This window comes from Lagopus muta, chromosome 5 (genome assembly GCF_023343835.1).
Source record: "Lagopus muta isolate bLagMut1 chromosome 5, bLagMut1 primary, whole genome shotgun sequence".
Classification (NCBI taxonomy): Eukaryota; Metazoa; Chordata; class Aves; order Galliformes; family Phasianidae; genus Lagopus; species Lagopus muta.
Window position 1 is genome coordinate 25,359,765 of NC_064437.1, and position 14,147 is coordinate 25,373,911.

The following is a 14,147-nucleotide window of genomic DNA, read 5'->3' on the forward strand; positions in this document are numbered from 1 at the left end:
CAGCTAAACATGAGCCAGCAGCGTGCCCAGGTAGCCAAGCAGGTCAGCTGCATCCTGGTTTGTATCAGAAGAAGCAGTCCAGTAGGTCCAGAATCTCAAGTTTTGATGAGACTGTATCTCAAACACTGCATTCAGACAGTGAGTTCCTTGAGCATGTGTAGACAAGAACAATAAGGTTGGTGAAGGGACTGGAAAAGACAACACATCAGGAACAGCTAAGGAAATTGGGGCTACTTAGTCTGGAGAAGAGGAGGCTGAGAGGAGATCTCTTTCTCTACAACTACCTGACAGGAGGCTGCAATGAAGAAGGGTTGGTCCCTTTTCTCAGGTGGCAAGCAATAGAGCATGAAGAAATGGCCTGATGCTGTGCCAAGGAGATTTAGCTGGACATTAGGAGAGGGTGGCCAAGCATTGGAACAGGATCCCCAGGGCAGATGCGTGGACACGGCAATAAAGGACACAGGTCAGTGGCGGGATTTGGTGGATCAGGCAGATGGTTGCACTCTGTGATTTTGAAGCTCTTCTCCAACCCAGATGATTCCATATACCTAACTCCTACTAAATAGCATTACTTGTCTTTGTCCAACCACTCATGCGGTCACTCCTTTTTTTCCCCCCACTGGCTCCCAAATAAGGTAATCTGCTGTCCTGAAGAAGGATGCAGAACAACAACATGGCTGATTAAAATGAAACAAGAGTCTTCTAGCTGCTGCCAGCATTGAAACAGATGTCATAACCAATCAGGATAGCCTGGGAACTTCAGGAGAATGCATTTATTAAGTCCTATTAGTTTGTGCATCTATAGAATGAGATACCCTTAAAGGACAGGCAGCTATACAACAGACAGACAGTAGTCAGCACAAAAAAGTTCTGCCTAGTGGATTTATAGCTTCTCTGAAAAGTTAATTAATGGGATCTCTGGCACCACGCTGCTTTGATAAAGTTGGTGTAAACAGAAAATGGCAATAATTGCAGCAACTTTATATTAGAAGCCATATGTAAGCAGTCAAGACAAAACAGTAAGTAAATTAACAGACATAAAAGCACCCCCAAATATTTATTGTCTTTTTTTAGATTCTAATTTTACAACTCACAGTTAAGTTGCTCAACTGACTTCAGATATTCAAGCCCAGAATTCTGTCTCAGAAACAGCAGCATTTCTGCAAACACTGCTTCCTGTAGACGCCATCAGACACATCCAGTGTGCTGTGGCCAAAGCAGAGCCTATCAGGCCTGGTCCCGCTTTGTTTCCAAAAGAGTTCTGCACTATGTTCACTACTGGAAAGTTCCCATCTCTACACATAACGTTTGGGTTTATTCAACATCAGAAAACATTTGGTAAATTATTTAAGTAACAATATTTCAAGTAAGTTACCATTGTGCTTCCTCAGTTTAGCCTTTTTTGATGGCTTTTTTATTTTTTTTCTTTTTTGGCAGACAAAGGCTTCTATTTCAGGACTTTGGTCTGTGATATTTCTGACAACTTTGTTACACACACAAGCCAAACATCTAATCATGGCAGGAGATAAAACCACAGCTAAAACTGGGTATCAGATAAATATTTACCTATGTGTATTTCTGAACTGACCAACCTAATTACAAGATCCTTCACTATGGTGAATCCCACAGTCCCCACCATCACCCCTCAATTTCTTACCTTTGCAGTTTTAATATAGTGGCTCAAAACCTCAGCTCTTATTTTTAAGGTTTGTGCATGAAGAATCTCTCTGACTACCCAGAAGCTTACCTGGAAAAGAAAACAGGCCTTTTGAAACAGAGCATCAATGTTACACGTTTAGTTCTGTCATTTCACTGGCAATACATCTCACAGCGTTCAAGTTCCTTCTACAACATATGAATGAACTTAGGGAATTCAGAAAGTTACACTACCCTATGCCTACCAATAACACAGACTTTAATAAAAGACCTGATTTTTTTTTTCCACAGCTACAAAACTGCACTACTCAACTCACAGATATCTTACAGTTCACTGACAATGGCAAATTCTCAACACTACTGAAGAAACAGACTCAGATTGGAGACTCTGCACACTAGAACTTACAGGAAGAATCCTATGCTGCAACCTGAAGTTTATTATTCCTAATCTTACTGATGGCTAAGTCAATTCCCAGCTAATACAGAGCATATTATTAGTTTCCTTTGTTAAGTTCTACAGTGTTGGCTTACAAAAATTGTCATTATGTTCAGTATAGCACAAAGGATGCTAGCTGCTTTTATTCACAAACCCTCACCTGCCTCACAAAAGCTACAATTTGAAAACGTTTTGATAACATTTCCAACTTTTTCTCTCCCCACATCCTCCACCCTCTTATGCTTCAGCACAAAGAGGAATGGTAGAAAATACATTTCTTCAGATATGCAGTAAAACAGTTGGAAAGAATTAGCAAAAGGTAGTAAACACCACAGCTTTTATTCAGGCACCCAATACAGGTTAGGAGAAAATTCACAAATTAGCAAGATACAGCATAACTGCTATTTACAAAACTACAGAAGAAATGTATGCTCTCTTATACAAGGAGCTGCCAATCTGTCATGCTGCTGATTTTTAAAATTAATATTAAACCACTACTTGTAAACTAACATTGTGTTCATGCCCAAGTTCCTGCCAAAATTTCAATTTAAAAGAATAACAATAAAAATCCTATCTATCCTGTTTAACTCTGTACAGTATGCCAAGTCTTTACACATAAAAGCACTGAAAAATGACAATAATAGCACAAAAAATAAAAAAATAAAGCTACATTTCCAGTTGAATTTGTCTGATCTGATGAGAACTGAGGTGTTCTAACATGAGGTCTGGAACAAGAAACAGAAGAACTACCAAAAAAAAAATCTAAAACCCTACAAGCATCCTACATCGTTGCTTCCCTTTGGTCTGTTTATTCAGGGTCATATCAGCCAGGAAAGGAAGAAGTTGTAGAGCTCAAGTTTTCTTTTTGCCTTAAAAAAAGAAAATAACAACAACAATATAAAAAAAAAACGCACCAAAGTGTCTCCTGAGAGATTGTTACCCTGATGAAAGTAAAATGTGGCTCTGTGCAAACAGCATTACTACAAAATATCTAAGTTCTCCTGAAGTATTCAACAGTACTTCAAAGTATTGTCAAAATAATTCAGACCTCAATGTGATGTGCTGCTGTAGTTACACACTTGAGTAAAACTACACCCTTGAATGATCAAGAAGTTTCTTCAGAGATGCTTTCCCTTTGAAGAACAAAGAAATCTCAAGTTTTAACATTGGTTTTTGCATCGCAAAGAATCCCATAGAGACAATGCACTCTAACTTATGAGCCTTTGGTCAGAAAAACAGAGTTTGGATGAAATAAGAGATCGTTTGCAGTAGGCCAGATTAAGAAACTCATGCTCAAAGCATGGAACAATGCTTCAGTATGTTCATGAGAATAGAAAAACAAAGCATTTGGCACGTTGGCCTAAACGTCTATGGAAGTTCATCAGTCTCACAGTGACACAGACCCCGTACCACACAAGTACTCCTGTTTATTCAATGAAATCTGGTTTCTGTCCCAGTCCCAGCCAGACTGGGGTCTCAGTGCTTCCAAGAACTTACAAAGAAAGCAAACAAAACCAACTCCAAACCTCCTCCTCAGCTTTCGGCTGTCCAATGCCTTCAGTGAGAGTCAGCAGTGGGAAGAACTAAACTCCTGACCACTTTCACTCCAACCACCTCCTTTCCTCCTTCATGCACTTTCATTGGTACTGCTATTGGTTCCGTCTGGTCTATTCTATAGCGCCTTTATAAAGGCACCTCATTTTTCCAAATATTGAAAAATAAACAATTTAAACAAAACCTTTTGTTTCAAATCAGCCACACAGAATCACATTGATATTTTATTCAGGTTCTTTCTTCACATTAGCAAAGGACAGTTCCATAAATACTGTGGCTATTTGCTGTAAAATCCTCTCACTGTATTCACATCTTATTTCCCCCACACTGTCCACCCACCCAACAGTTAGATTCCTAGCAGCTTTTGGGTAACCATCTCTTTGATATCAGCTCAAGACAGCATTTAAACCCTTACTTATATTTGTGTATTAACATTCTTCCCTGTTACCACCATCATGTAAAAACAGAATCTTCTTCTGAATGCATTATTCCTCAAATCACAACAGCTCAAGCATTTTAAACCATCCTTTGCTTGCCATATCTGGAATACCAGCCTACCTACACTGGCTCTTTTAAGCTCAGTAGAGAACAAAGGTTCAGTAAGTAGGTAAACTTGACAATTTTGTACACGGACACTTCTACCAATTGCAACAGTTGTATATTTTGATACAACTAACTTTCAGAAAGAAAGCTTCAATAGGCAGGGATCACAACTTTAAGAGAATTATGTAGAGAAGTTGCTTTTTTTTTTTTTTTTTTTAAAGGAACTTAATAGCAGATGTGCAGATCTATGCAGTACTGCATCACAACACATGCTTTAAGAATAAAAGGATCCTGGCATGGAATGATTCACTGACTTCTCTTCCATGAACTCAAACTGTTTTTACAGGCACCACATATAATTATCACATAACTAATGCTGGAAATACACTGCTTCATTCTCAGTAGACTGCAATCAACTGCACATAATTGTTACTGTTTCCAAAATGCTATCAGCAGATCAATTTGCTGTGAAGCAGCTGTTACTGATTTAATGTTCTTTTTACTTACAATGTGAGAGCTGTTCAAGGCTCTCTTCTGGCAAGTTGGGGGAAAAAGACAGATGCACGATGCATATTTAAGCTCGGTGAAATTTAAAGGTGGGCAAAAATTTGATGAAATGGATTTGTGGTCAGTAAAGCCAAGAGTTAGGATGATTTTACTTAATGTATTTTAGCTGTAAACATTTGTACCCCACAAGAAGTAGGGCAGGTGCCCAACAGCAACTGCTTTCAGCTGAACAAGAACAGAGAAGGTAGACAAAAACTTGCTCCATTATGTCTTCTTATTCCAGCTGCTACTGCCTATGCTGTTTGAATTCTTGGCTTTCCACTGCTCTCCAAAAGATGGCAAATCTAAATATAAACAGTACTATTGAAATGAATGACTCCTCCACAATGACACATTCTGAACCACACCACATCAAAAGTTATCCCAAGTACTGTCTCAGTAAGCCAAAAACTGAGGTACTAACATGAAGAATTTCAATCTGCAACTGAAACAACACTTGCAGCCTTTTGATCTCCTCTCCAGTCCCAGCACGTGAAGGTAAGACTGATGACTTTTCCTTGGTGCCTGAATAAAGACTGATGTAAATTTCCTGCACATAGTATGTCCCTTGGCCACCAAAGCTGCATGCTGTACTTTCTCAAAACATTGGCTGGAGGAAAACTAATCCACCTCACAAGCAGTCGCTAAGTACTTGGACTTGTTTCTTCTATTATCGACTCTCTGACCCTTCAAAGTAGCTTCTCCAACTGGCTGATAAGAGTCACCTATCAATAATTTTTCAAATGACATGTTAAAGAGAAACAAGAAAAAAAAAGAAACGAGAAAGAAGGCCTAGAAATGTCCCCAAATCTTCTGGCTTCAAATGTAGTCACAGAGACAGACCAAGAACTGGAACATTTGAATGCAACAGTGCTGACAATGTGAAAAACAGACAGAAAAGCTACTTTCCTTGATCCAGCTGATTTACTGGTGAATGGCAAGGGCTTCAAGTACTTACCACCTACCTGATATATATATAAATACACACAGCACTCTTAGGGATTCCCCAAAGACAATTTCAGATTACTGACAATGTATTTCTTTTGGATGTTAAGAACATCAATAACAGGCATCTGACTGATAGAATCTTTGGAAGCAGTCGATGCAGTCAAAACCCAAAAGGGAAGTGAAAGTTAGGGACAAATCACAGAATCATAGAATGGCCTGGATTGAAAAGGATCACAACAATCATCTGGTTCCAACCCCCTGCTATGTGCAGGGTCACCAACCAGCAGACCAGGCTGCCCAGAGCCACATCCAGCCTGGCCTTGTATGCCTGCAGAGACGGAGCATCCACAACCTCCTTGGGCAACCTGTTCCAGAGCCTCACCACCCTCTGTGATTATAACAAAAACTTTCAGATGATTAACTCTGCTGGAGGCCACAGAAAAGAAAACCTTCAAACACTAAGAAGGCTCTCAAAAATTATTACTGAAGACATATTCACCTGACAGAATTGCACATCTGACCTCTATGACTGTAAAGAAAGCACTTACATAGGCTCAAGCTTACCTATAAACCTAAAGCTTCTGATTAGAAAATTTGCAGCTCTATTTGCACGCAGCATAAAAAATGTCTACATGAAGGATACCTGAAGAAACCCACAGGCAGCCTCTCCTTGCATCAACCTGTCTGCATGCTTATTGCTTTTCTGATGACTGCTCCCTTCCACGAGACAGAGTTCATAAGCAAATCTCAGCCCCTTCCTGACTGCATCATTACTGGTGAGGCCTTCAGATGCCAAGCCAAAGGGGCAAAAAGGGAAGGCAGAGAAACAGCACAACAGACTCTGCAAATAGCAGCTCAAAGCTCGTCAGACTGCTGCATTTTATTCAAGGTTCTCCTCCACCACGTGGAAAAAATTTGAAGAACAGGAACAGACCTTTCAATCTACTGAAGCACCGAACAAATGCAGACACTACAGAACTTTGAGAGTCACCTAGTTTTAATATTTCTTCTTGATCTGTCTTTCAATCAGAAGTTCCCTGAAACAAATGACATGCAGTTGAAAAAGACAACAGATGAAAGTGCCAGTCACAATCAACAATTATCTAACAGGCACCATGGAATAATGAAAATACAAAGTTCCCTTCAGCAGTTAGCAAGGCTTTCTAGAGAAACGGGACTGTGAACTGTTATGAAGAAAGGTATTGCAGAAAAAGGCAATTATTTCTGGTATTGTACTCTCTGTATTGCATGCACATTGACATTTCTGTATGAATCTTTATAAAAATTCAGATAGAACAAAGTACTGCAAATCAAAAGTCGATAAACCGAGCAAAAAAATTTGGTAAGCACTCTGCAGAAGAAAAAAACATTGCAATAACTTTTGAAAAAAAAAAACAGCTAAAATCTAAATTGATAACAAAACCAAAAGCGTAAGAATGAATGGGAGACAAGATAACATTACAGCAATAAATGAATGGAATTTTGCTAGATGAAATTTCTGTGTGTTATTCTAAGAATACTGCATTTAGACGTTTTCTAAACATTATTTAGATGCTACTAAGATGTTAATTCCATTGTTAAGATCTTTAACAACTACTTCTAAGTCACAGGTATCTTCTGCTGGCTCTGGCCAACTCTACAAGGCACACCTCCCCTTCCTTTGTCCTTAACATCTTTGACTGGTTAGACACTTTTAAACTGTGGCTCTGTAATGACAGAGAGTTTGCAGACAGTTAATTGCTTATTCTCATGACCTGGCTTACCCTCCTCACTTCTTTCTAAGAAGTGTATTATACCAATTCTTTAATATGTTTCAAGTTAAGCCTGAGGAACCTGGCTCTGCTCAGCCTGACTGAGAGGGGATGTGATTAAGGTACACCTAAAAGAACACGGGAGCAAATGGATGAGGTCAGACTCTTTTCAGTAGTGTGTAGTGACAGAACAAGGAACAATAGCCTAAAAGTTCAACACAGGAAGTTCCATACTGATATGGGAAAGAAATTCTTTAAGGTAAGGGTGACGGACCGCTGGAACAGAATGCCCAGAGAGGTTGTAGAGTCTCCTTCCACGGGGATATTCAGGACCCAGCTGGACACTGACCTGTGGGACCAGTTGCAGCATACCTGCTTCAGCAGGGAGGTTGAACTCAATCTGCTGAGGTTCCTTTCAACCCTTGCAATTCTGTAAAGTTGACTGTTTAGCTAATTTCTGCAGTTCCTTGTTATGTTATACCAAGACAAAATTGCAAGTAAGGTAGTTGAAGAACACTAATGTGGCCCTTACTACAAAAGCATTTTGGAATATTGAGCAAAACAGTATGCTTCTTCAAAGAGACAACTAATATGAATTGAGAGCACAATGTTGGAATCTGGTTTATCAGTGTAGAACTAGTCTCACACTGGATGTATAGTAACTTCTAAGGCTAGAGCAGGAAAATTTCACACAAATACTGGGTGGGGAGGGAACAGATTTGAGAAGATGATGTTACAGTCACAAGAATTTCAAGACATAACATCATTTCTTCAGTCAAGAGGTGAATCAGGCAACTTCTCCAAGCCCACTCCCAGACATGTACTTTAATCATTAGATGGCTAAGCAATATTCTAAGTGTAGATATGTGATAAAGCTTGGTCAAATCCTGAATGTAAGCAATAATGGAAAGTGTGAAAGCATACAACAGAAGATTGAAAAAGTCAGAGGCTCAGTCTGAGTTTGAGATGATTAACAAAGATGTCCAAGATTCTGGGCACAGAAAATAAATAGGTCTGGAAAAGAGCTTTTATATTGGAGACATTATTAAACATTTACAAGAGGAGAGAAGAGGGTAAGAGAATTACTTCATCTGAGAGAAAAAAAGTATTAAATAAAAAGACATTACAGTTTTGAGATGAGGTTGGCTAACTACATAGCTGCAGTTCTGCAGCTTTAACAAGAGGAGAAGGCTAAAACTGAAATCTTGTTTTATACAAATAAATTTTTAAGAAAGCCACAAGTCTCAAATGCATAACTGAAAAATTATGCAAAATAGAGAACTAAAAAATAAGAGTTAGACAATTGATGTTTTCTTAAGTTTGCTCAGAATCACCTTAAAAAGATAAACATACTGACAAAAAGCTCTTATTTCTAGGGACAAACATCTAATGAAGCAAAAGACATATAATTAACAGAAGGAAATACCTAATTACGACTCCAGAAATCCTACATAGTAAGCTTTTGATGTGAAATGATTATTCCCATCTTTATGAAAAGGGCAACCAGTATGTCTGGGAAAAATGCTTAATATTTTCCTCATTTTATTCATTAGTAGCTGCTATTAAAAAAAAATCCAAACCCAGCACAGCTATTTGTTTAGCACGTGAGCCGTGGTCTTTCTGTACTAACTGAAGATAATGAACTCTCTTCAGCAATTATTTGCAATTTTCAAATAACCAGCTGTGATCAACAGCAAGTGATGTGCCAGAACACTTAATTCACCAGATGTTTTAAACATATACATGTAATTACAATGAATTTAAAAAAAAAAAATAGCAACTCACATGATTGAATCTTCTGGTGAAAGCAACTGCGTTTGGAGCAGAACTATACTTCTCTTTTTTATTCCAACCACAGCTTGCCAGCTCCTGAAAGAACAAAGATGAGAATTCACTTTTTGCATCTGTGAGAGTTCAGAGCCATAACCAGAGAGGGAAGCATCGCAAAAGTTTCAAAATAACAGAGCAATAACAAGTTGAGATAATAAATACAAGAGTGGCACTTTTCTTCTGCAAACTGAAATTCTGTAAGCATTGCTTCCAAATGGTTTTGAATTATTAGATTTCATCTTCTGTTTTGTGTTTTTCTAAAAAAATTAGACTTTTTTTTTAAAATTCAGCTATTATTAAAAGCCAAGGAAATAATTCAAGATCCATTTAGCTAGCACACAAAAATACTGTTGTAAGCACGAATCTGAACTAGGGGGAGGAGTGTCTTTTGTCTTCAATTACTTTCTGAAGATATTTAAATTTAGATTATAAAACTCATTACATCAACCAAGACACGTCCTGTTATTTTCACTTGGCATGCTGCATTACAGAAATACCAAAATGGTCATCTTCTGCAGCAACAATAAAAGAAGCTCTACTTCCAGTTTTCCATTCCAAATGAGCCAATTTAACGTGAAGCTGAACAGTCAGCATGTAAGAAAGATTTTTGGAATAAAATGGTGCAAGAGTGTTTGCTTAAAAAGAAAAAAAAATTAAAGCTACTTCATTGCTGTACTTGAGCTGCAATGCTTCCTGTCTGTGCAACTTACACAGCAGTTGGGCAATGACACCATATTCACTGTTATTTACTACCTTTTAATTTCAATACAGCATTTTTATCTGGAAGCCATAAAAATCTAAGTTTACTATTGAGCTCTTCTATTCGTACACAGTAGCACACAGAACAGACCCAAATACATTCAGCATACAATCTACTCAGCAGTGCCAGTTGAAACCATCAGGAACACCATCCAGTACAGAGACAGCTGAATTAACAAAGGAGCATAATAGCAAAGCACAGCCTTTAGTTTTCATTTATTTATGCTTTCTCTTCACATCTTTCACTCCGAAGTGCTCTCAGTTTTATTACTGTATTGATAACCCCTTACTGAAACCAGTGTTACACCATACATGTCAATTATATCAGTTAAGATTAAAAAAATCAACATATAATTAATAATTGTGCTGTTTAATGCGCATTAAAATAATCTAGCATCTGAATATTCTAAGCTCTAACCTCAGAACAGCATGTTATCCCACAGAGTTCTGAATTTTGTTTTTAATTAAAACTTCTTAACGTCTTTTCAGCCAACATCCCAAAGCTACTGAAGAGTCTCATGCCAGTTAAGAGAGATCTTCAGTTCTTCCAGTCATTTAAGTCTGGCACGCTGGTCTGCACTTGCTAGAGAAGGCTGATGCTCCCTCCTACCCACAGGCACTAAGAAGAATGCATTCTCCAACTCAGCATTCTAGAGCCATTCCTTCAAATGTCACTATGAAGTGCCAGTATCAGCACCTACCCAAGAAAATGCTATCCTGTTCAACATAAAAACATGTGTGCCCATCTCCTCACACCAGCTCATCAGTGACTATGCAAAAGACAACCACGCAACTGTGAGCTGCTCCTACTGCAAAGAACAGGCTAAGAGGTGAGGAACCATCCAAGAGATCTTGGCTCGCATTCTCTGTCCCTCAGCACCCCCAGTGATGCAGTTTCCATTAGAACAACAACAACAACAAAATCACAGCTTTGCACATGGGGAGAATACAGGTTGATTCATCCTCACTGGCACCTGATGATTACACTTCCTTAATAGCAGGAAAAGAAATCTAGTTGCTTTCTCAGGTTTAGACAAAGCACGACAATTTGTTAATAATTCAGGGCACAACTTTCTATGATTTCAATTCCTTGTTACCAAACAGAAAAGCTGTGATGGTTAAAGATGCAAGTGACCCATTGCTGTGGTACTGTACGTGTAAGGGTTGCACGCAAGAGTTTTGCCTCAGAAGCAGACCTGGTTTAGTTGGCTTTGGGGTTTTAATGACATTGATGTGATTAACAATAGTAGTGGTATTTTTTAAGCCAAATCCATTACCAAGAATCTTTAGACAGTATGTAGAAGTATAAAGATTAGGGCCCAATTTATACTTATATACTAATATCTGATGAGCACAGGTGCAACATCTCACTCAAACTGAAACATACACAGAATTATTTGAAAAAAAGAGGTCTCCCTGTATTTTCAATTTTAATTGCATACAGCTTCTTCTGACCTGAGAGCTAACCTTCACGCTCCTTCCTTTTCCATTGAGAACTAACAGAACTTAGCAGCATGTGAGACACAAGGCAACTGGCCTCCTTCTACCTGTGAAGGAACACTGATGGACACATATTATTGACATGCTATCAGTGCCTTCAGCTTCTTTATGCACATGTGAGAAGTACTAAACTAGCTACTGATATTTTTCACTGAAGGCATCATGTGGCTTTTTCTTATGTAGCACAGACTTCTTAAAATGAATTTATTTCTAGATATATTCATCTACTCTCACAACATTTTCTTTTAAGAAGTTAGTTTATTTTCTTATGCTTCTCCCTTTTGTGGTATACACTAATGAGGTAGAACAGCCAACAAAATTAGATGTGTTTTCTTCACATTTCTTTTCATCTCCCAGTGATTTTCAGTAAGTTTGCTCATACAACATAAACGATGATACTGGAGAGGCGATGTTAAAAGAGCAGCAAGTTACAAGGTATGGAGTGCTGGCTTGATGCCACTATATCCAAATCATTTGATTCCTTGTACTCGTTATGCAGCTGACTGCTCATGCTGTACAGTGCTGCAAGCAGATTGAGAAGAGCAAACTACTGTCAAGCTCAAGCAGTGGAATTTCTACATTAGCAGAGCATTAGGACAGGATGACACGACACGACCTATATACAGCAGTAATGCTTAGCTTTAGAAGTACATGCATACAGAAAGTACTTCAAATAATCAGATAAAAAGGTAATAGAGTTTAAAGATTTCAAAAAAGAGCTGAAAAAAAAAGATATCCCACTAGAAGGACCAGGGTAAACATACCCTGTCAATCAAGAAGACTAAGGATGTCCCAGAAAGAGATCAAATGGGATGCTCTTTGAAGGATTTAGGAGAAAAGAGAAAAAAAAGAGGGGGAAAGCTTGCTGAAATCATGAAAGCGAAATCATTAAAACATTTTCAAGTACAGATCAAAAAGAAGCCTTTGAAAAAATCTGAGAGTAGATAAATGATGAAATCAGCAACCACAGCTAAGATATTTTCAGCAAATGCATTTAGTGGAAGCCAAACATTCTTCATTGACCCATACACAGCCAGTAAAATAGACTGTGGCGCTCTAAAGGTGACTGATGAGCTGGAAGACTTCCACACTACTGACCACATGGATAATAAAATGAGAAATAAAAATTAAGCCTGAAAAGTGTGAAGCAATGCCCATAGGAAAATGCTAATTGTACCAAAAAAAAAATAAATAAATAATTTAAAATTCACAGTTGCTACAAAAATTCTGAAAACATCAGATCAAGCCAGGCTGCAGTCAGAAAGGAATATGGAGTCATTTAAAAACAAAACAGAGAACAAATCATCCATATATTATCCCAATACATCCACAGATCTTGCATCTTGAATACAAGATGTGGTTACTCTCATTTTTCTTGTTACAGAAAAGATAGGAATCAGTCAGAGAAACACAGGACACAATGGGATACAGTCTGAATTCATTTCCTCTCCTATGTAAGAAAGAAACTAAATAGAGCTGCTTTTTCAAATAAGTTCAGAAAAGATACAACAGAAAGGCAATGAAAAGGTGCATGGGACAGAAAAAGCAAATAGAACATCTACTATTGAACAGGAGAGCACAAGTTACATAGACAGTGACACGAGCAGCACAAATAAAGGCAGTACTTTCATATTACATACCGGAAATAACAGTAAAATATGAAGATCTACACATGATTGAGTTCAAAGAGTTTGATTAGCCACAAGTCAAGGAAGAAATGCCCACTGTGGGCTGTTAAGCACGGTACATGGGTGCAACTTGCAGCTCCAAGTTTCCAGTTTATGAAGTTCATGAAGGATTTATCCATGTTTAAATACACTATTTCTCATACTGTCTCTCAGTCTCTACTGCTGGCCACTTGGTGAGGCTAAGAGAACTGCTGACAGTCAGTCTGATGTTTGACTTTTTCCTGAGACAAAAGACACATTTCATTTCAACTCCATAATTTTTAGACATGCAAACAAAAGAAGCTGCCTAATTACCAGCTAAATTAAACTACACTTAGGACTGAAAGCATAAGTGAAGCAAATGTTACATGTAAAAGCATCCCTAGCCCTGATACACACTGTACAAAGATGCTAAAAATGTTACATAAAATACTGAACAAAGCTGATCAACTCCAGATGCACTCACTGTTCTGTGAGGTTGAGACAGCATTCCTGAATCTTGTTATTGTATAACTGGACCACGTGTGCATGTGCTCTGGGAAGCATAAAGAGCAAAAGCACAGAAAAGCTGCCATATTCGTTAAAATAATATAATGGACAAATTGTGGTATTCAAGCTTAGGGGTTGCTATTTGGTTTTGGCTTTGATTCAATAGACACTGAGGCACTGGAGTGCATCCAGAGAAGGGCAACGGGGCTGGTGAGGGGTCTGGAGCACAGGTCTTATGAGGATTAGCTGAGGGAGCAGGGATTGTTCAGCGTGGAGAAAAGGAGCTCAGGGGAGACCTCATCACTGTCTACAACTGCCTGAAGGGAGGTTGTGGTGAGGTGTGTCAGCCTCTGCTCCCATGTAACTAGTGATAGGACAAAAGGGAATAACCTCAAGTTTGCCAGGGGAGACTGAGGTTGGCATTAGGAAATACTTCTCTGAGAGAGTGGTCAGGCATTGGAACAGGCT

At 38.5% G+C, this 14,147-nt stretch overlaps 1 protein-coding gene across 8 annotated transcripts in view; it reads right to left on the reverse strand.

Annotated features, from left to right (window-relative positions):
• The window catches only part of RALGPS2 (Ral GEF with PH domain and SH3 binding motif 2), a 110,517-nt gene that overhangs the window by 59,096 nt on the left and 37,274 nt on the right, over positions 1–14,147 (reverse strand). For all 8 annotated transcript variants that reach the window (XM_048943812.1, XM_048943815.1, XM_048943808.1 and 5 more), the window contains 2 exons: positions 9,220–9,303; positions 1,658–1,747 (listed from right to left, as the gene is read on the reverse strand). In XM_048943812.1, the coding sequence (XP_048799769.1) occupies positions 1,658–1,747; positions 9,220–9,303 (174 nt within the window). The remainder of the gene's footprint in view (positions 1–1,657; positions 1,748–9,219; positions 9,304–14,147) is intronic.